At 40.1% G+C, this 19,792-nt stretch overlaps 1 protein-coding gene across 1 annotated transcript in view; it reads left to right on the top strand.

The window, feature by feature from the left end:
• Nucleotides 1-7,982: 7,982 nt before the first annotated feature.
• Nucleotides 7,983-19,792, top strand: part of TSPAN8 (tetraspanin 8) — a 15,211-nt gene continuing 3,401 nt past the window's right edge. The window contains exons 1-6 of the mRNA XM_010020609.1: nucleotides 7,983-8,042; nucleotides 12,822-12,884; nucleotides 15,533-15,661; nucleotides 16,300-16,374; nucleotides 16,459-16,566; nucleotides 18,243-18,377. Coding sequence (XP_010018911.1) covers nucleotides 7,983-8,042; nucleotides 12,822-12,884; nucleotides 15,533-15,661; nucleotides 16,300-16,374; nucleotides 16,459-16,566; nucleotides 18,243-18,377 — 570 coding nt within the window. The remainder of the gene's footprint in view (nucleotides 8,043-12,821; nucleotides 12,885-15,532; nucleotides 15,662-16,299; nucleotides 16,375-16,458; nucleotides 16,567-18,242; nucleotides 18,378-19,792) is intronic.

The raw sequence follows: 19,792 nt of genomic DNA, 5'->3' as shown, positions 1-19,792 counted from the left end.
GTGATTGTGCTCAAAGGAGGCATGACATGAAAATGATCCTGTTTCACTGTTAGCCATGAAGTTTTCACTCTTCTTCCTTTTAGCATTCTCACCTTTGTTTTAAATGTTACCTATTATATAAATTCCACATTAAATTAAACCTAGAGTTTCATCGTTTGCATTGTTTTTAGTTCACACTTCCTGTACCTTTCTCTGGCTTATGACATGAGTATGAACATGGTTGCTCAAGATTTGGCTTTGGCTTGGCCAAATACTTTTGCAGGGGCAAGTATTTATTATAGCAACTCTGATAATGTCAACTAGGAAGTTTACTAACTTATTTTTGGCTTGAGTTGTTGCATTAGTTCTTTAACTGTAAGGTTAACAGGGTTCTCTGCCATTCCAGCTATCCACCCAGGGCAGATACTCTGAAGCATAGTAGTTCCATAAAGATTATCTTCCCTGGCCCTGAAGAGGTGCTTTAAGAGTCAGCTTTAAGACAAACTGTGTGTAGAGAAATCCTTCATGGATAGTGGCAATCAGAGGCTCGTCTTCAGAAGCTGATCCCTTCTGGTGTCGTACTGTTTGACAAAGAATGAACCTAGGGAATCACAGAGAAAGTGAGGAAGCACATCATGGCCTCCAAAGAGCTGAGCTGGTCTCTAAGAACTTCTGCAGATTCAGAAGCACCAGATTTGTTCCAGTATCCGTCTTCTTTCTTTCTTTCTTTCTCAGTAAAGGAGGGGTTTGGACACCTCTTGTAGCATTGAAGAGAATCATCTTTATGCAAGAGCCAAGAGTTTCCCAGTTCCATGTGCTTGCCTGTTCAGAGGGAGGTAATCCCGGAAAACTTGTGAAAGCTGAAAAAAGGGAACTATTTTTACAGTAGTGGTTAACATTTGGAGCTTAGTGCTGGATGGTACTGAGATTCCTCTGAAAAGCAGCTCAGCACTCCCAGCTCTGATTGCAGTCTTGGGAGGCCGACAGTCCCTCAGCATGGGCTGCTTAGCTTTTTTGAGGACCAGGCTCTTTACAGCATCTTTCTTCAATGGCTTCAGTAGGAAATTAGTTTTTAGTACAAATGTGAATTGCACATGTGCAAGTTATAAATGTGGATCATTGCCAGTAGGTAAAGTCGCTAACTCTGCTATTTGGTAGTTACTATAATGTTTTCAGTAATACTCTTCAGTTCTCTTCCCTTCCTTTCAGCTGCAGAAAAAACATTTGGAAAGAAAAGAGCTTTTTTATGTATAGAGGGGATAAATGAATAGCACTTGCGGGACAAAGATGAGTGGGAATGAAAATACGAGTTTTTTCAGCAAATGTTTATAGTCTGCAAATGATAGAATTTTCATATTCCAGCTCTGTAAAAAATAGCACTCAGGGGCAGAAATCAAAGGTTTGCGTGTGAGGGGATTAAACTGAAAAAGCAGTATAACTATCTGAATCAGGACAGGCCCGAGTGTCCACAGAGTGCTGCAGAGCAGCAACGTTTAATGTCAGCGGGATTGTGAAGGTCAGTGAGCAGATGACAGTTGATGGAAACTCCTCTCTGGGCTGTGAAAAGACTATACACATCTGGTAGAATAGTCCCAGAGGATCCCCAAGTTTCAGGGGGTTGTGAAGCCCGTAGCTCGCTTGCTGTGTAGTGTTATTTTGATAACATCACTTTGTCTACAGCAACCATAGAAAAATAAAGAAGCTCCCATTCAACTTGCAGAGCACGTATGTTTTATCCCAAATGAAACTTAAGGAATTAATAATGTTGAAAGCTAAAGCTTGCTTACTTATATTTGCTGTTTAATTTTTGTATGTGTCTACTTACTATGCCAAATAGAGGTATGCCTCAGTGAAAGTGGGGATTGAGTGTCATATTATCCTGAAATACAAGAAATATGCTTGTCAAAATAAATACAAAATCTGCATTTTTGGAGCAAAATTTCATGACAGATGTTATGTACTTCCAGTGTACTTATTCTAAACATAACTGGTGACCACATTGCCTGCCTGCCTCTATTATGTAGAGTTTTCATATAAGGCATTTAGAAAGCATCTTTATAGGGAATAATACAATTATAGTTACATAACTGATGTCTATAAAACAACAACAGAATTACTTAGTTCTCATTTTTTAACCTTTAAGCATCTGATTTTTGGAACACTAAGCAACTGTATACCTGTCTGGGCCCCATACCATTGGGGTACTTCCCACCCATGGCTGGAGGGCAGCAGGAAAAATTCAGAGAACAAGTGTCACATTTTTCTGGCAGGTTTACTCTTTTTCCCCTGGAAAAATTAGGGCAGGGAGGAAGGTTACACATATAATTTCTAATCTCTACTGACAGTGACTTGCCTTATAAACATCTTTAGATTTACACAGGCATAAACAAAATCAGAATCAAGTTCCCAATGTTTAGACCTGAATATGAAATATGCATGTCCTTTTCCAGGAGAAACACTCCTAGATTAGCTCCCCTCTGCTTGAAAAACAAGGTGATAGTCTAAAGATGTATCTGAAGCCCTTTGATTCTTCACTGACAAAGGCTGTTCTCTATATTTTTAAGGCATCTTTCTTCACAGCAATCTGTACTTTATGGCACAGACGGTTTAAAGATACGTTGTAAATGCCAGAGGTCAAAATTACTACCTTTTATGTTAGTAACAGCTCCCGTACATTGAGCCCTGCCTACATGGTACAAACCTACAGGAATCATATTCAGTGTTGGTTCTTTAGCAAGCATTTTTTAAACAAAGTTAGTCTTGATAATATACTTACAGGCTAGATAATAAAACCCTTACTGACACCGATTAACATGTTAATCAATGATGTATCCATTTTGAAACCAACAAAATATTTTAGACCCGGAGACATATAGTTTAAATGAATCCTGACCAGGCATTGGGAAATAGGAAATCCCTGACATAAACCCTGACATAAAAGAAGAGCTTATTTCATGAAGTACATAAATGAGCAAAAAGGATGTAAGACAGCCAAGAAGGCTAACAGTAAATGAAAAGGCCTGGGGAGGCCGGGGAGGTGAAAAGAAAGATATGTGGATTAGGTACATGAGTTTATTCGTACTTAAGGACTTCTTTTATTTCAATATGAGTCAAATATCAATGAAAGCTTAAAGATCTGTATTTCAGAGAGTTTTTTGTATGAAAGGCTTAGAAGAAAACTGGTGGTGTATGGGAAGAGGAGGCTGCATCCTTTGGGAGGGAGAGCGGATCACGGGCAGACCTGCTGCAAGAGGTTTCTTTTCTAGTGGAAGAGTTGTTGCTTTAGGGGAAGTGAGAGTGTTTGAGACACTAGACCTTGCTAAAGCAGGAACATATGACTGATACTGGCGTGAGGCCATGGAGTGCCTGGATAGGAGCTCAGAACAGAGCTGGCTGGGGATTTTCTGATGAAACTCTTTTGTCAGAATAGGAACCTTTTGTGAAGACATGCCCACATTCAAACTCCCTCCCTGGGGACAAGATTTCCAGTGCTAATATGAGAAGTGTGGTCAAAGGGAAGGCACAACGCACCTCTGACCAAGAGCCCAGTGGCCAACACAGTCACCTGGGCCACAGGACCCCCCCTCTAAGTGCCTGTTCTAGTATGAAGGGTATCTTACCTCTGTGCTGCCTTTCTCCAGGCGTCATAAAGAGTGGAGAGCACTGGGTGCTATGCAGCTGGGATTGGCATGGGACAGGATTTGCCTGCGTGTTAGTGTATAGATGTTAAGGTTTGTTTTGGTGGTCAGGCCACTGCCTCTTCTAAGCTGGGTTGCTCAGCAACTCGTGTTAGGCTGCGTCTTTTATAGAAAGAGCTTTCATTTTTATTGTCTGGAGTGCAGAGGAACATCATTATCACGAAAGGGTTTACACTGTTAATGGCTACAAACACCTATTATTTCAAAGTAAAAGTAAAAGCCCTAACAGGCAATTATGACATTATGACATGACACTAACTGGTGCCCAGTTCACTCATATAGCCCACAGGAAACTGAGAGGCTCCAGATGCTGCTCTAAGACACAAATTTGTTTACCCCTGTAGCAGTTCACGATGTGGTAGGAGGGAGGAAAAGAAAGGACATGGCACGCAGCATTTGTTTCACCTGGCGTCAGGGGTGAGAAAGTTATTGTGAAACTTTACACTACTTTACACTATTGTTTAGACAGGAGTTTAATCAGGAAATGCAGAAATTTGTATTGATTAGAGACCTTAGAGCAACAGGTGAAGTTTCAAGAGGTGAAGTATGCATTTGGCTGAAGGTCGAATGCTGTGACAGCCTGTGATCTGTCTCTGCACAGCTTATATAGGCTGTCCCTACTGTTTCAGCAGATCCAGAGGTCTGCTGATCCCTTTGAGGTTGCAAGCTCCATGCTTAATACAGTTCTTATCCATCTCCTCTATTTTGTGTTTAACAGCACACTGAGGAGAAATTCCAATGGCAAACAAAATTCTATTATTCACTATCCACATGCCACTGTTCAAACTGCTCGACTGCTAGCCAGGACAAACCAGTTTTGCAAGCCTGTTTAGACCTCTATGTATGACTGGCTATATGGTGAATAATTCCATATGGGGCTTTGGTCACAGCCTGACCATGGACAGGCACCTCACAAAGGGAAATGGAGGTTGTAAAAAGCAGAAGGAGGCACAAAGTGAGGAAAGGCTTGGAGGAGAAAGAAGATAAAAGCATTATAAAACCAACTGTAGCTGCTTGGGAAGTGTCAAAGGGGGGATCCTTTATTCCAGGTTCATTGCAAGTGTACTGGCATTATTTTTCTGTCAAGATATGCCTCTCCCTTTCCGGTTTCTTGTGTGACACAGCGGGCAAAGTCAGCATGTCCCCTGTGGTGGTGGAGAGTTGTGTGTGCTGTGTCAGAGGCTCCCACCTTGTGCTGCACCCAGGATGTGCACTGATAATCCTTCTCTTATAATCTGTAAGGAGGAGCAGTAAGTGAATGGGGTTTTACAACTCCTTTACTGGAAAATAAGCTTTTCAGCTGTTTGTGGCATAGGCTTTGTTACTGGGAGAGCACAGCAGACCATCGAAACAGTTACGGTAATGGGAGGGGTAATGGGAGAAATTTCACATGCAGCCAAATAGCACCAAAATTTCTCATGCCATTACTGTCATTGATAGGCCTCTTCAATTATCTGCATGACCTCCGGACTTGTAGGTACAACTGCAAACATCATCTGTGCCATAAACATGGCTTTCCCCTTCTCCAAGACATATAAAAAAGCACTTTATAGCCAAGAAATAAGAAATCAACTCGTACAGAAGATTTAACTTGAAAATCTGTCATTTAATGGAAACTATTTGTTTGCTTCTAATGTTGGATGACATATTTTGAGTTTGGATACCATTAAATATAGATATGAAACATGTAGGAATTATAGTACATTCAGATCCTGAGTTTCTATTCAGCAGCTATATTTAGCACGTTGGAAACCCACTAGGAAATGTATTTAACTTTTACGTTATTTTCCATTTACCATCTTAGAAAAGGAGCATATATCAGGTCCTAAGAAAGACTATTTTTGCTCTTTCTAAAGAGTGCAGTAAACATATAAAATGCAGATTTTGAGGGGTGTAGGAGGAATTGGGATCTTACCAGAACCTACTTATGGTTAATGTTCAATAGGCACATTTAAAAAAGGAACCTCAGAAGTTCCGTCAAATTTCTTCAACATCCACAGCCATAAGTATAAAATTGTAATGAAAATGGGTTTCAGATCTAAATCATATCTATCTTCAGCTGTTTAAACATCCTAGGATGAATGAGAAACTCATCTGTGCTGGGCTTACACCTCCTGAGGATACAGGCTGTGGAAAGGTCCAGAGATGCTGCAGAGCTCTCTGTCCCCAGACAGGCCTGGGGTCCTCCGACAGCCATGACTGTATATCCTTCTGGGAGTCATTCCAGGACATTGCTGGTGCAGATCCCTACCTGCCCAAAATCCAAGAGCGCTGTGAGGGAGAGTGGAGAGGCAAAGAGGCAGCGGGACTCTTGCACATGAAAGGTCCTTGCACACCGGCTAGTGTGTGTGTGAATGCTCATTCTGGCTTTCTATATTATTACTGCCCTAGCACAGTTTCCCTCAGACATTTGTGACTGAATGCCTGGGCTAAGCATCTCACAGACAAAAGGGAAAAAGAAGGCTCAAGCCTTCTTTAATGAGCATCTAATGTGTGTGAAGATTTACAGCTGTGTAGTTTTTGGTATAAAATGCTGTTTCCCAACTCCACTTATAATAAAGTTACTTTACTGATACAGACACTTATACTTACCTCTTCAAATCCTGCATCATCTATGGTTCCTTTCTTACCCTTCATGGCCCTTTTCATACAATTTTATATAGCCCTTTAAACTTTTGTCATGATTCATCTGTGGCTATGGCATCCCTCCATAAAGACGCCCACATTTCTCAACTTACTTATTTGTTGAGTGCTTTAGATCTAAACCATACCGCACAGTTGTTTCTCCCAGTCCTTACAAAATCTGTATTTCATGAGCACAATTATTTTTAGGAACATTCTCAGATTCAGGGTGGGTATTGTGAAATAAGCTACTCAGTCAGCCAATCGCCTAGAGTTAGAAAAAAAGAGTATTACTCCAGAAAGGAGCCCAGAAAGTCAAAGGCAGGTATGAAGCCACTCATAAAAACGGGATCGGTTGTGTCTGCTTAAATATAGTTAATGAAAGTGCATGGAGAGATTAGAACATCACACCTTCATTAAAAGCTGTTTTAGAAAACAGCTAGAGGAAATTGTTTTCAGTGTAGAGCAGATTGTTTTTTTGTGAATCCTGCAAAACCCAGGCTCTTTTTGTCACCATCTACAGGTGCTCTACATGCTGACACTTCCTTTTTTTTTTGTCCCCCAAATACAGACAGCAGAATTGAAGAATGGGAACTGACGGTAAGACTGAAAAATGGGCTTGGGCCAAGGGGCCTTCATAAATCACTTCAGTCCAGCATGTTCTTAATCTCTCACATTTAAATCCTTTGTGCTCACCTGCAAAATAAAGCTTCTTTTTTATGACAAACTCAGGGGAGAACCTTTGTCTGACCCTCATCCTTCTAAGGACTGCTATATGGGACTTCTCCAGAAAGTGAGCTGATTGATAGAAAAAACCAGAGCAATACCTTTATTTTCCCCTCAGGATTCCTAGCTTGAAGAGCACAAAAGAAAACAAACAAGACGTAAACCAAAACCAATGAAACAGGTTTATTGCCTTGTCTTCTGGGATGAATCTAGCTCCTGTTGCTGAGCGGTATCCTGCATCTTGCTTCCAGAACTGTGATTGCTCTGCTGGGGTTCACAACACTTTTGGAAACCTGCACAGTGGGGTGCTTTGTGCACCACAGTGCTCAGGTTCCTCAGGTCCTGATTTAGTGAGGAAGAGGAAAAGGATCTGAAGTAGACACCAAGACTGAGAAAATGACAGCAGATTCCTTACCCTTCCTCTGGTGGGGTAGCTCAGACTCATCCCTTTATTCCAGTTGAGCCTTTGGAGTGGGAGAGTGAACATGACTGAATGAATGTTGGCAATGGTCGAGTAAACCCTGTAACTTAAAAGCATTAAGAAAAACAATCATTTCCACCTCTCAAAAGCAGGTCTGTAAAATGTTTTTATGCTCACTTCCCTTTCTCTTGAAACTATGACTTTGCTGCATTATCTATTTACTTTTGAGGTGTAGGACAAGACTAACAGGACTGTAGGAAAGTACAAATCACAAGGACATTCTAAGAGTCTGGAGACTGAGTGATAACACCTAGCAGTGCTTCCCCAACTCTCTGGTTAATGTTTACCTATGGAATACGAACTATTTAAATAATTGTCAGTGCCCTGGTCACAGTTTTTGCTTTCAGTGGCAGAGCACAGCGTATTTGACGTGGTTTGACAGTTTTTCTGAAGACACAGCAACAACTTTTATATCAAGGTCAAGTTCTCAGGAAAGCTGCTTCTGCAGTGCTCATTTTTGTCTCAGCTTGTTGAAAATGGCGGGTGTAAGCAGCTGCATGAAGTACTCAATGTTCTTCTTCAACTTCTTATTTTGGGTAAGTTGGTGTTTAAATTGTTATTAGTGATGCATGAAATGTGTTCAACATTATCTGAAAGCCATAGTTGAAGGAATTGTAAAGAAAATAGAGCATAAGTGGAAACAGAGTATGATTCTAAATTAGGGAGAGGAGAATATGTTTAACTTTTGCCCTTCCCTTTGTCTTTTCCTTCAAAATAGCTTTCCCTCCACATTCAAAGGTAGACCAGCCGTAAGTCTGTCCCTTGCCCATAACCTGCCCCTCATGTCAAGAGACATCACTTATTTCAGTCAGAAGATAACAGGCTCTCCACTTAAAATGTGGCGTTTTCTGGCTTTTATGGTCTCCTGCTTGCATCCAAATGGCATACTCCTAAGAATGTAGTTGCAGCAGAAGATACAGAAAATTCACTTGTATTTTTAGCCTCCTAATTGATAGATGTTTCTCATATCCTTCTCGTGGTTCTTTGCTTTATGTTCAGTGTCATAATTAGTTTCTGATGGTGGACAGTAAACATTTGTAAAATGGTATGGGCTGGCAGTACTGCCAATAGCTGTATCAAGGCAGATACAACACAGGGCAGCAGGCAGGTTTCCAGGTGTCATTTGAATGACCACATCTCAGCTGGTTTGCAAGAATTTCAGGTCTTGGAAGATCTGGAAAGGTCTGAGTTGAAGAACATTTATTTCATGGTTCAACCTCATTGTCAGCTTTCCTGACAGAGATTTGTCAGGTTCACCAGAAGTTCACTGAAATCAGAAGCAGAACTACAGCCATGTTATGGGCTTTGCCTCAAGAGAGATTTTTTTTTCAAGTGAAAATGTGATACCATTCAAAAGGGACTGCAAACAGTAGCCTTGGAAAACTTGTGGCTGGCCAAAATGAGAAGAATTAGCAAAATTCTTTGATTTCTTGTGGACATCACAAAGGAATTCCTCACAGGACAGTGATGGTTTCAACTGCCTCCTCCCACCTACTTCCTCCATCTCCATCAAGGCAAATTGAAAATAGCTGACATTTCTGTTGAAGTTTTTCTATGACGGTATTTAAAAGAGTCCATAGTTTCTGACTTGGAATTCCTGCACCTCAAGAAGTTTATCCTGTCTACATTCATCTGTATTTACTGTAAGCAAAAACATAGGCAAATTTCTCAGAGTAGCATCAGAAAAGCTCCAAACTGCTCCTGGAATGAACATGTGAATAATGCCCCTGCCTGAGCCTCCAATGGCAGCATGGGTTTCCTAGGTAAAAACAGAGGCTGTGATCCTGGGGCAGTCTGGAAAGCTCAGGAAACAAGAAGGTGTAGAACAAACTTCCCAAACCTATCTTTGTGCCAAATGTAGGAAAATCAGTACTTTATTCTGGGGAAGAATATGCTGAGCGTATTTGCTGTGTATATGACTGCATAGATGGGACAGAAGAGGCCAGGAAGGTAGCTATAGTTACTTATTTTAAAAGATGTTTAACAGTACCAAGATAGGGAAGAACAGGCATGGTGCAAACAGGAACATTTGCTGACAGAGTACAATGAAGCTGAATTCTTTGATTCACATTCCTTCCTCTAATTCCTGGTAATCATTAAATTGACATAGTAAAGCCCAGGGAACAATGATGTTTTTACCACCACTGTTCTTACACCTACTCTCCCTGGTACACAAGGTAGTTGGCAAGTGGCAAAATTAAACTGATAGTGGGAACTGAAGGTGACTTTAACCTTAACTAGACAAGAGCTATGGCTGCATATTTACTTGGAGTCCTTTCATTTTAAGCCCATTGCAGTATCTCTGGGAGTGTCCCTTCTGAGGGCACTTGAGAATGGGTTTTCCAGCCTTCTGATGGCTTTGTCTTGACACCTCTTAGAGCACAGCACTAAGTGTGTAACCCCTAGAACAGTCCAAGATAGCTCTGTAAAATGGCTCTGGCTTCACTACATGAAGTGTGCCCTGTGGGAATCTACAGTCCCAAGAGCATGTGCATAGGGTTTTCCAACCTCCCACTTTGGTGGAAGAAAGCTGAGCATGGCTTTTTGAAGACCTGTACTTTGGAGCTTGGTGCCTATATAGAACTTTTAATGGTCCTTAAGTTAAAATGAAATCAGTTTTGTGCATTAAACCTGACATATAGGTTGGATTTTTCCTCTTTCCCCTCTTCCAACTTTGCAGGATATCCAGTCTCATCTGCTGCTACTTCACAGCATGCAAAATTATAGAATTGGTATTTTTTTCACTAAATATTTCTGATCCTAATTTGAGGCAACCCCTCAGTAGCAGAGCAATCTTTGATCAGTTTTTGACAGCAGGATGGCAGTCCCATCTACAACCAAACTGGCCCCTTCCCCTTACCTTACATCTTAAGCAGCACAAGCTTAGCAGGTATGATAAGCCATAGACCATATTCTCTGTAGGACCTTCCTAACTGTTAATTTCAAATATCTTAAGGAAGTACAGCAGTCAAATGTTTTCATGAATGGGAGCAACCTTGTAGGAAGCTCCTCCTGATACCCTTAAATTGGTTGCTTAAAATGTGTTTGCCAGTGGAGGGAATTCCCCATAGATTTGGTATTCCTGTGTCTGAGAAGTGCGGAGTCTTAATATACCACTGGTCCAGAGTCACAGCAGGCTCATCTGAGGTGACACTAATTTACCTAGGCTGTATTTCTTCATTACACTAGGATTGAAGGGCTCAAGATGAGAAGGACTGATTGAATTTGAGAGACAACAGTCCTGTTCCTGATTAGTTTATGAGAGTGTGACAAGGTCACTGATTCTTGGTCAAGGGTTGAGGCAAAACTACAACCGCCATCTAGTTTTGGGAAAATGGGTGAGGACTGTTTCATGAAGATCTTTTTATTCCATTGGAAAAAACTTGTTTATTAAAAATGAAATTTCCTGAAATTAAAATTTCTTTATTTGAAACTTTATTTTAAAAGAACTTAATATTTAGGATGGAGTATTCCAGCAAACTTGAAATGTTCAATGTGGACTCTTTGGGAACAGGCCATTTTGATTTGTTATTTCAAAACTTTTCTTTGTGTGATCTGGTACACTTTGTATAGTCTGAAAATAAACAGAAACAAAACATTAAGATTTTATTGAAATGGATCATTTTTTTATTAACCTAAACCAACTTTATTTTTATAATTAAAATATATGCACCTCACTAAAAATTTTCATTTATTAATGGTGTTTCTTTTTTGAATGAAGTAAATATTGTATCATTCCCATCTGATTCCTAAGTTCCTATATATTCAGCTATATTTACTTCTACTACTGTGCTGTATTTTTGTGGGAGGTCCTCTGTAACAAATAAGGCAGCAGGCCAAATTCTGTTTGGATTTGTAGCAAGAGCTGCCTGAGTGGAAATTTTCACATTAGTGAGCCCATGTTATCTGGTGCATAGCCACATGGCTCACATAGTGCTGCTGAACAAGACCCAAATATACAGTCATACGATACCATCAGTTTCCAGGCAGATTCAGTGGGATCAGAAGGTTTCACTTGGGAGTTCTAGTTAAATTCGATTACATGATATAGTTGTCATCGATTGTACAACTTTCCTTTTCATGTATAAAATGTACTTGTAGCAGCTTTACTTAGAACAGGAAAATGTGTGGTACTCATGTCTGTGTGCTGGCTCTGTTCCATACTAAATAATCTGCTTAAGTCATTATGGTCTTTGATGCTAAATATTATATGAAATCTTTTGTGGGGAAAGTATTTTTTAGGAAAAAATATCTAAAACATATAAAAATAGCTCTTCTAATTTTAAAAGATTAGGAATAGTCTCAGTCTTCATGGGAAGCTAATAACAACATTTCAGGACTGTTTATGACTTGAGTGTTAATGACTTACAGGAAGATAATTCTAAGCATGACTACTCCCTGGTTCTCAGTGATTTCTCTTTCCTACCAGTCATCTCAGCAGGCACAACCCTTTCATCTGATCAGACTCTTAACTACCTTTCTCTAACACTTAATAAAGAGAAGTTCTGTACAAGAATCCTCACAGACAAGGTTAGAAATAGAGTGACTGGCGCATAGTGGAATGGTACCTCAACAATCAGTGAAACAGGAGCACAAGAGAACAACTAGTGATTAAGGAATGCATTTGGACCTGGGATTCATATGCCTGATTTCAACATCTTATAGCAAGTCATCCCAGTCTAACTTTCGCATGTACATGACTGATCATAGTTTTCTGTAAAAGTGTAATGAAAATAATAACTATGGGCATTTTATAGAAGGTATATTCTAAGGACTGGAGATGGCCAGATATTGTTGCAATAGAAACTGCAGACTTTATCTGGACATGTTCCTGATAGTTTTACCATAGTGAGCAGTCTCTAGACATGTGTCCTGAATATTTCTAAAAACAACATTTATACAAACGTCTCTTATCAAATCTCATGTTCCATTTATCTCATGTTCCATCTCGTGTTTCCATTATACAATAAACAATGTTCTTTACAGCCATGTTATATACATACAATAGCAATTTGTATTCCTCTCTCATCTGACAGAATTTCTGTGTGCTTCCCAACCACATGTATAAATCATCAAGGAAACGTGGAGTCCTCTGAGGTAGAAACATCAGGGATTTGGTGCATAACTGAAGATTTAACTACCCTTATGAAGTTTCCTGGATACAAATCAATGTTCTGTTCTCCAGCAAATCATGTTTCTTTCACTTTGCCAAGCAAATGATTTCAGAATTTTGGCCAGCATCTGGTGCAATTTGGATGCTGAATATTAATCTAAAATCACTGCTCTTTCTAAACATTCTTTATTTTTTCTTGCAGCTGTGTGGTTCCGTTATTTTGGGAGTGTCTATATGGATACGTGTTAGCAAAGATGCTCAGCAGGTAAATGCATACAGCCATACCAGAGCCATGTCAAATGTGGAAACCACTACATACGCTTTCAATTCACAACTTCATTTCCATAGACTTTTAACGTTTTTGTTGAGGTGGTTTGTGTGGGTAAAGATTAATGCATTTTATGATGTTTAAGATTAAATAAGATGGTGCAGGCAGTTGAGTAAAGTAATTGATGTAGGCAGAGACATGTGACTACAAGAAGTGTCTTTTAGTGCTATTAATGTAGGTTCTTGCAGATGCATACAGATTTCTGTTGGATGACGTGTCTCCTCTAAAGAAAACTAATGATGATTTTGATATTGATTTCAGTGTTAGAGAGAATAATGAGGAGCCCTGTGGCTCCTAGACTTTCAGAGGCTTTCCCTATTAGAATAGTACAGTCATATATATTCTTAGGGTTACTTCAATTTGTTTGGAGGGAATGTTTTTACCTTTCTCCCTATCTTCAATAACACAATTCTTATTTTCCCAGTAACCACAACTTTGAAAGGGAGCAAGGATTTTCCCTTTCTTTTCAGTGGCTCCTAAAAAGCATTTTACCCCTTTCCCCTCATATTTATACAAAAAAAGTTTTAGAGATTCAAAAATCTTTATTTACGAATAAAATGTCCTAAGAGCCCTCCTGGAGGGGAGAAGCAAGTCCCTGATTTCCCCTCATGGATTTTATCTGGGTTGTTGGATTATTTCAGGCTTCGTGACTTTCCTTTATTGCAAAGCTAGGGAAAATACAATTTTGGGGAGCCCTTGATCTTGCAGACATGCAGCAGCAGCTGGTCCTGTTGATGCAAAGGCCCTTGGTCCTGTGGGCCCTGACAATCTTTTGCCAAACGTGGTCCCAGTGGCACTGGCCTCTGACTCACAGCATGTTTTCTGCCCCCCTTGAGAGAAGCTGATTTCACAGCTTGTTGCTGATTCTCTGAAGGGCACTGTGCAACCTTTGTATGGTGGTGCTTTATTATATTAATGAGAAAAACAACCTGACTCTAAGGTATAAGCAGTATATTTCTTCTTCTGAATTTGGGCCATAGAAATGTAAATGAATTTGAAAATGTAATTTGCTTGCTTCTATATCCAAAAAGGTTTTCTGGCCGTAGAAGTGAAAAAAAGGGGAGGCGTGAATTGAAGCATCTTTTCCAGCTTTCAGTTTGAGTCTTTAGCATAGATTAAGTTGCAGATCTTCAGATCACTCCCTGCTGCTGTACTGCAGTCTGTCAGTTAAGAGCATTAATTCTTAAGGCAGTATTTTCCTATCTGGAAATAAAAAGATGGTGGAGATAAGAAGATAACTTTATATATTTCCTGCCATTTGGCTAATGACACTGTTGCTCTTAGTCAGTCCCAGATGTCTCATGTTTGGCAGAGGATGGATGCAACAGAACTCAGTTCATGATAACTTTGTGCCATAGGATAAACCAGGTCACGATGGAGAGCTCTGCTGTTCTCTGCTGTGGAAGAGGAAGAATGACAATTTTATAAGCTAAATTTTCCATACTTGCTAGTTGACCATGTCTAGTATGATGGCTCAGATGGTACAATGGAGCTTGGAAAACCATAACCACTATTATCCTTTCTTATTCTAGGGGAGATTTCCTGATCAGAAAAGCATACCTGAATGTGTTCTAAACTGGTTTCCTGAAGTGACACTTAGTACTCCCCCAAAAATGTGCATTAAGAGTAGAGAGCAAAATTGAAAGCATTTTGTCACATTTTTGCCTCTAGGCAGGCAAAGTTCCCATTCAAAATCAATGTATGTTTTGCTTGAGTAATAATTGAACAGACCATAAGGATTTGGCTGTAGATGAATAGAGCTTTCTAAGAATAAATAACAGGAGTTTCAGTCCAACTTGGAAGGGGAAAGAACAACACATTCTTCAAATTATACTTGTCTATATACCTTTGCAATTTCCATCAGAAGATAAATATGACAACTTCCAGACATTTTTGCTAATCTTGGCACCAGCCACACTGGAAACTATTCTTTGAACATTTTTCTCTATTTTGGCCTTTGGCCTTAGTCAGTCCTGTGGGAACTGAATAATTTGATATTTAATAATATTGAGGTATATGAATTGTTTAGTTGAATGTCCCACACATCAAAATACAGTCCTCATCTTTGAGGGTAATATTAGAGATCATGCCTAAAAGAAAAAAAGAAAAAGAAAGGTGCTTTGGAAAATGCATCTATTTCTCTAGTATATCCAGCATCGCTCTGAGAAGCGTTCTCTTAGGAACAGCCACAGAGTATGTTCCTGGCCTTTTAATGACAGATTTTGTTTCTTCAAAATTTGGTTAATGTAGGAGAGATTTCAAGGTAATCAATTTTGCTACTTCCAGTAAAAAGTGAAGATCCATTGCTGAAAACTAACTGAAAGCCAGTTTAAAGGCAAGAGATCTTTATTTACTCTGTGAAATTGACTTTCATCTCTTGCAGAGACAAAGACTGTGGAAAACCAGGCTCTACTGAGCTCCCCAACAGAACGATTAAGAAAGGGGCATTGGAGGTTTGTTTATTTGTCCATGGTTGCTAATCAGTGCATTTGTCAATGATGAAGTAATTACCTTGGTTTGGGGGATACAGATGTTTTTAGGAACTACTTCTTGTGACTGAAAGATTTTTTCCCCTCTCTTCTCAGGAGTTGGAGATAGACAGCAGTGTGTTTGCAGGGGTTGATCTGCTGATAGCCGTGGGCTCCATCATCATGATCCTTGGGTTTCTGGGGTGCTGTGGTGCCATAAAGGAGAGCCAGTGCATGCTGCTGTTGGTAGGAAAGAAAAACATTTGGATACCTTTAACAGGCTGTGACTACCTTTGATGGATAAGGTCCTTGAAAATAGAATCAAATGAGGATGGGGACATTTTTGTTTAAACACACGCTGGATTATAATCATGTGCCTTCATTGCTTACTTTGTGCTTGAGCCCCTTCTGAATTCTAGCACAGAAAAGATGGTGGGTGGTCTCATCAGCTAGAAGACAGGGTCCAGAGAGCCCCAAACATGTCACTAGCTTTTTTTCCCATCCAGCCACCACCAGAGTTCCCTCTGCCAGCCCTCCCCCCCAACCTATCCCATTTAATTTCATAAATTCCAAGTTGCTCTCTTTACTGGTCTTCCTAGAATGTCCTTCCCGTCCTCCTACCCAACACCTCTCACCTACACAGTGCCCATTGTGTCACTCTGGCATGCACCTTGTTTCAGTTACCAGCTGAGCACACTCTGTCTCAAGCACCCCATTTTCTCATTGCCAAAGAAGGAATAACTAGAGTAGCTCTGGCTAGAATTTCAGTTCATTTTAGCTACATGGTTATTCAAGCACATGAAAGCTTAACATTCACTTAGTTGAAATGATATCATCTTGGTCAAAAGTACTAAAGTTTTCTCACCCTTTTGTTTTCTTCCTAGTTTTTTATCGGATTGCTTCTGATCCTGATCCTTCAGGTCACAGGAGGTATTTTAGGAGCAGTGTACCGATCTCAGGTGCAGTATTATTCTTCATTTTCATTGATGTCTTCCCAAAGTTTTATTTCTATCCCAAAACTAATAAAATATTTGGACTTACAGATTGAAACATCCCTTAAGAAGAATCTCCAGGAGAGTGTGAATTCATTGCAAAGTTCTACAGAAGAATCTAAAGTGTTTCAAGAGAAGCTCCAGAAGTTTCAGACAATGGTAATTAAAATGTAACAGAGGGCAGGGGTTGTTGCTATCTGTTCTATCTCTAACATTTATCTGTGCTTCATTTTAGGGCTACTTTGCCATAGATTTGAATTTCATTCCCTGGAGAGAGGGAAGGGCCTGAAATAAATGCAAGATAAAACACCACACAAGGGCTTCTGCTTTCCTTATAGAGCGTGGGCTTTCTGTGATGATTTCTCTGTGCAACAGTGTTTATAAGAGCAAGGGAGCAAGGACACACAACATGCGAGACTGACGGTTAGCTAAGGTCATTCATGAGAAGACTGCCTGCTTCTTTGTTACAGCTTTCCCTTCTGAAGTGACATTACTCCTTCACTGTATCTCCTAGCTAATGCTAGCCAGGACTCTTTAAGGCAAGATTACTCCAGGGATAAGAAAAACTGCAGGACCGTATTTCATTTGGAATATCCTATTGCTACAAAATGATTAAATACCACACTTTACTGTGTAAATAGCAGGGAAGAAAAAGATGATAAAAGGGAGGTTTGTTATCACTGTTGTTATACCTGGCTTCCCCCTCTTGCAGGACCCCAGAAGGTGGTACTTAGTGTCACCTTGCTCCTGGGCATCACATAGAGGGTAACCTTGAATTTCGCTGGTACTACTGATGGTGTAGACCCCTGCCCTTCCCACTAGTACCTGTGTCTATACACTGAGAGTGCCTGCTGTTATTCTTTTATTTTAGTCCTAATGGGTGATGCCTTTGATGGGTTAAAGAGGCCTGTATTTTTGAAGGCTGCTGATATGAAAGAAAAGAAGCAAGAAACAATATTTGAGTGGCTTATATTATTTTCACTTCTCCTTCCCCATTCCACCTCCAGCCCTGTCCTCTGCTTCTGAGCCAGTTTATTTTTTCTGATATAATAAGCAGCTCCCTGGAGAGAGGATTGAAGGGTGAGCAAAATGAAAAATCCCATAATTACTGTATTAATTTTTAAATAGACCAGGATTGCTTTATTATGTCCCATGGCTTTTGCTTTTATACAAAATTATGTGAACATTTCCAGCTGCTTTTTAAAAGAGGGGGGACTTCAAACTCAAGTCTGCACCCCTGAGCTTTAGTGGCTTGAATAAAGTGGAACATGAAGTGAAACTGCACCTGGTTTAGGTTTCACAAATCCCAAATGGAGCCCAGACCTCCTCAGTCCATTCCTAATTTAAAGGGCTAACCATCATTCAAGGTAGTTATTTTTCTAGATTTCAGAGTTTTATGTGCCTGAATTTTGCATTTTTAGCCTGGCTTTTCAGGATGTGGATGCTATTGGAGCTGTTACTTACCTTCTGCAAGCATAACCTGTAGAAAGAAGGTTTGATTCTCAAAAAATACTATACCCAGCTTTGTTCCATGTTCCAGTTCCATCCAAGCATTGGCAATTACTAGCTTTATAGTATATTAATGCTTTTGAGCACTCTATACTGAAAATCTGGTCTTTTTTCTTTCTTTCTTCTTTTTCAAACTTGAACACTTACCTTCTTATAACTGGTATAGAAATGTAAAGCGTGTTTGAGACATACCAATTTAGGACAAGTTTCACATGGGGAAGATGAAAGGAAATTTCTCCTTCATTATTGCTCTCAGCTCCCTCTCCTACTGTCCTTGAACTGCAAATAACCATTTTTTTCCTCATGTCTCTATTTCCTCCTTGCAGAACCAGTGCTGTGGTTTGCTGAATGGACCTTCAGACTGGGGAAAAAATATCCGTAACAGTATAATCTGTGAGTGTGAACTAAAGAGCTCAGCAGATCTCTGCACCTACTATGACGGCAGATACGTTTACAAAAATGTAAGAAAAATATAATTTTCCACTCTTCCTACCCCAGAGAGGTTTTAACCCAAGGTTGTCTTTGGTGACAGGCGTAGTCACCAGTTCTGTATCTTTCCAAAATGGCAATGTTTTCCTTTCTCTTCGTTAGCCAGCATTGTCCCTGTGCCATCTGTTGTGAAATTAGTGCGCATGCATGAAATATGCTGCTGCTTCCTCTTCCTGGGATGTCTCTATTTAGCTGTGCAGTGCAGTACCCTTAGGACCTCAGCAGCCTGCATGGTTACTATGGATGAAAACTATTACAGCTTCAGGGTCAGGGTATGCTGCTGTGTCAGAAGAGCATGTCAGTTACACTTTGGTTTTCATTCCTCCCTCAGAAGGTTATGTATGTTCCCACTCAGGCTCATTCTGGTGGTAGACATGTTGACTCAGAGGCTTTCAAAGGGCTAAGGGATATGGAAAAATGAACACATTAAATGCAAGACCTGTGGGGTTTTACAGTCCTTTAATAAAAACCCTACACTCACTTTGCAGGATCTGCTGGAAGGAAACCTTACATGTTTGTAGGCTTCATGGCAGCACACTCAAAGTGCAGTTTCCAACAACTACAGCCTTTTGAAAATACTGTGGCATTAATATAATAAGGCAAAAATGCCTGGTGACAGGCAACAGGAAAGCATACTGAGAAATTGGTCGGTGGGCAGCAGAAGCCTCAGTTAATTAATTTGAAGATTTATCTGCCTCCTCATATGGAAATTTGGACTCTGCACAAAGAAAAATATGGGGGAGAAAGGGGAAAACTATGGGGGAGAAAGGGGAAAACTGGTACAAAATAGCTGCATTTTTAGAATGCTGTTGGTCAAAGCGTGCCGATCTGCACCTAGCACAAAGTAGATTTTAGCAAACGTCCATTCTGTTTGTATACTTTTCTAAATGCAGAGCTTTCTAGCCAGGTCCTGCCTGAGCACTAATTTCCTCCCTGTGCAGTCCCACAGAAGCAAACAGTGTTTTAAAGCAAGGGAGCAGTCTGGTTAAGTAGAGGATGCCAGAAGCCAATCTGGAAATAAGCTGTATACAGAGAGGTTGTTTTGGCCACATTTTAATGTCTCTTTGGCCTCAGGCAAATCCTCAAAGGACACATGAGAAGCCATCAGTGAAATTACTGCAGGTGCAAGATATTGTTCACATGAACACACAGATTTCATGTTGGTGTTAGATGCTAGTAAAGACATTCAACTCTTGTTGATCCAGGAAAAAAGATTTGAAATTCAGTGCAGTTCTGAGTCAGCCTAAATGAGAGGGGTTTTAGAAGAACTAGAAGAAGACCCATGTGCTTACTGTGAAGGAGGAAATATGGTTAAATAACATAACTATTTTGGGGGGAAGGTAGTCATAGTGTTGGAACAGTACCATTGTTGATGGATTTATGCTGT

Source organism: Nestor notabilis, unplaced genomic scaffold (genome assembly GCF_000696875.1).
Source record: "Nestor notabilis isolate BGI_N333 unplaced genomic scaffold, ASM69687v1 scaffold19918, whole genome shotgun sequence".
Lineage (NCBI taxonomy): Eukaryota > Metazoa > Chordata > Aves > Psittaciformes > Psittacidae > Nestor > Nestor notabilis.
This window is presented reverse-complemented; position numbering and strand designations above follow the sequence as displayed.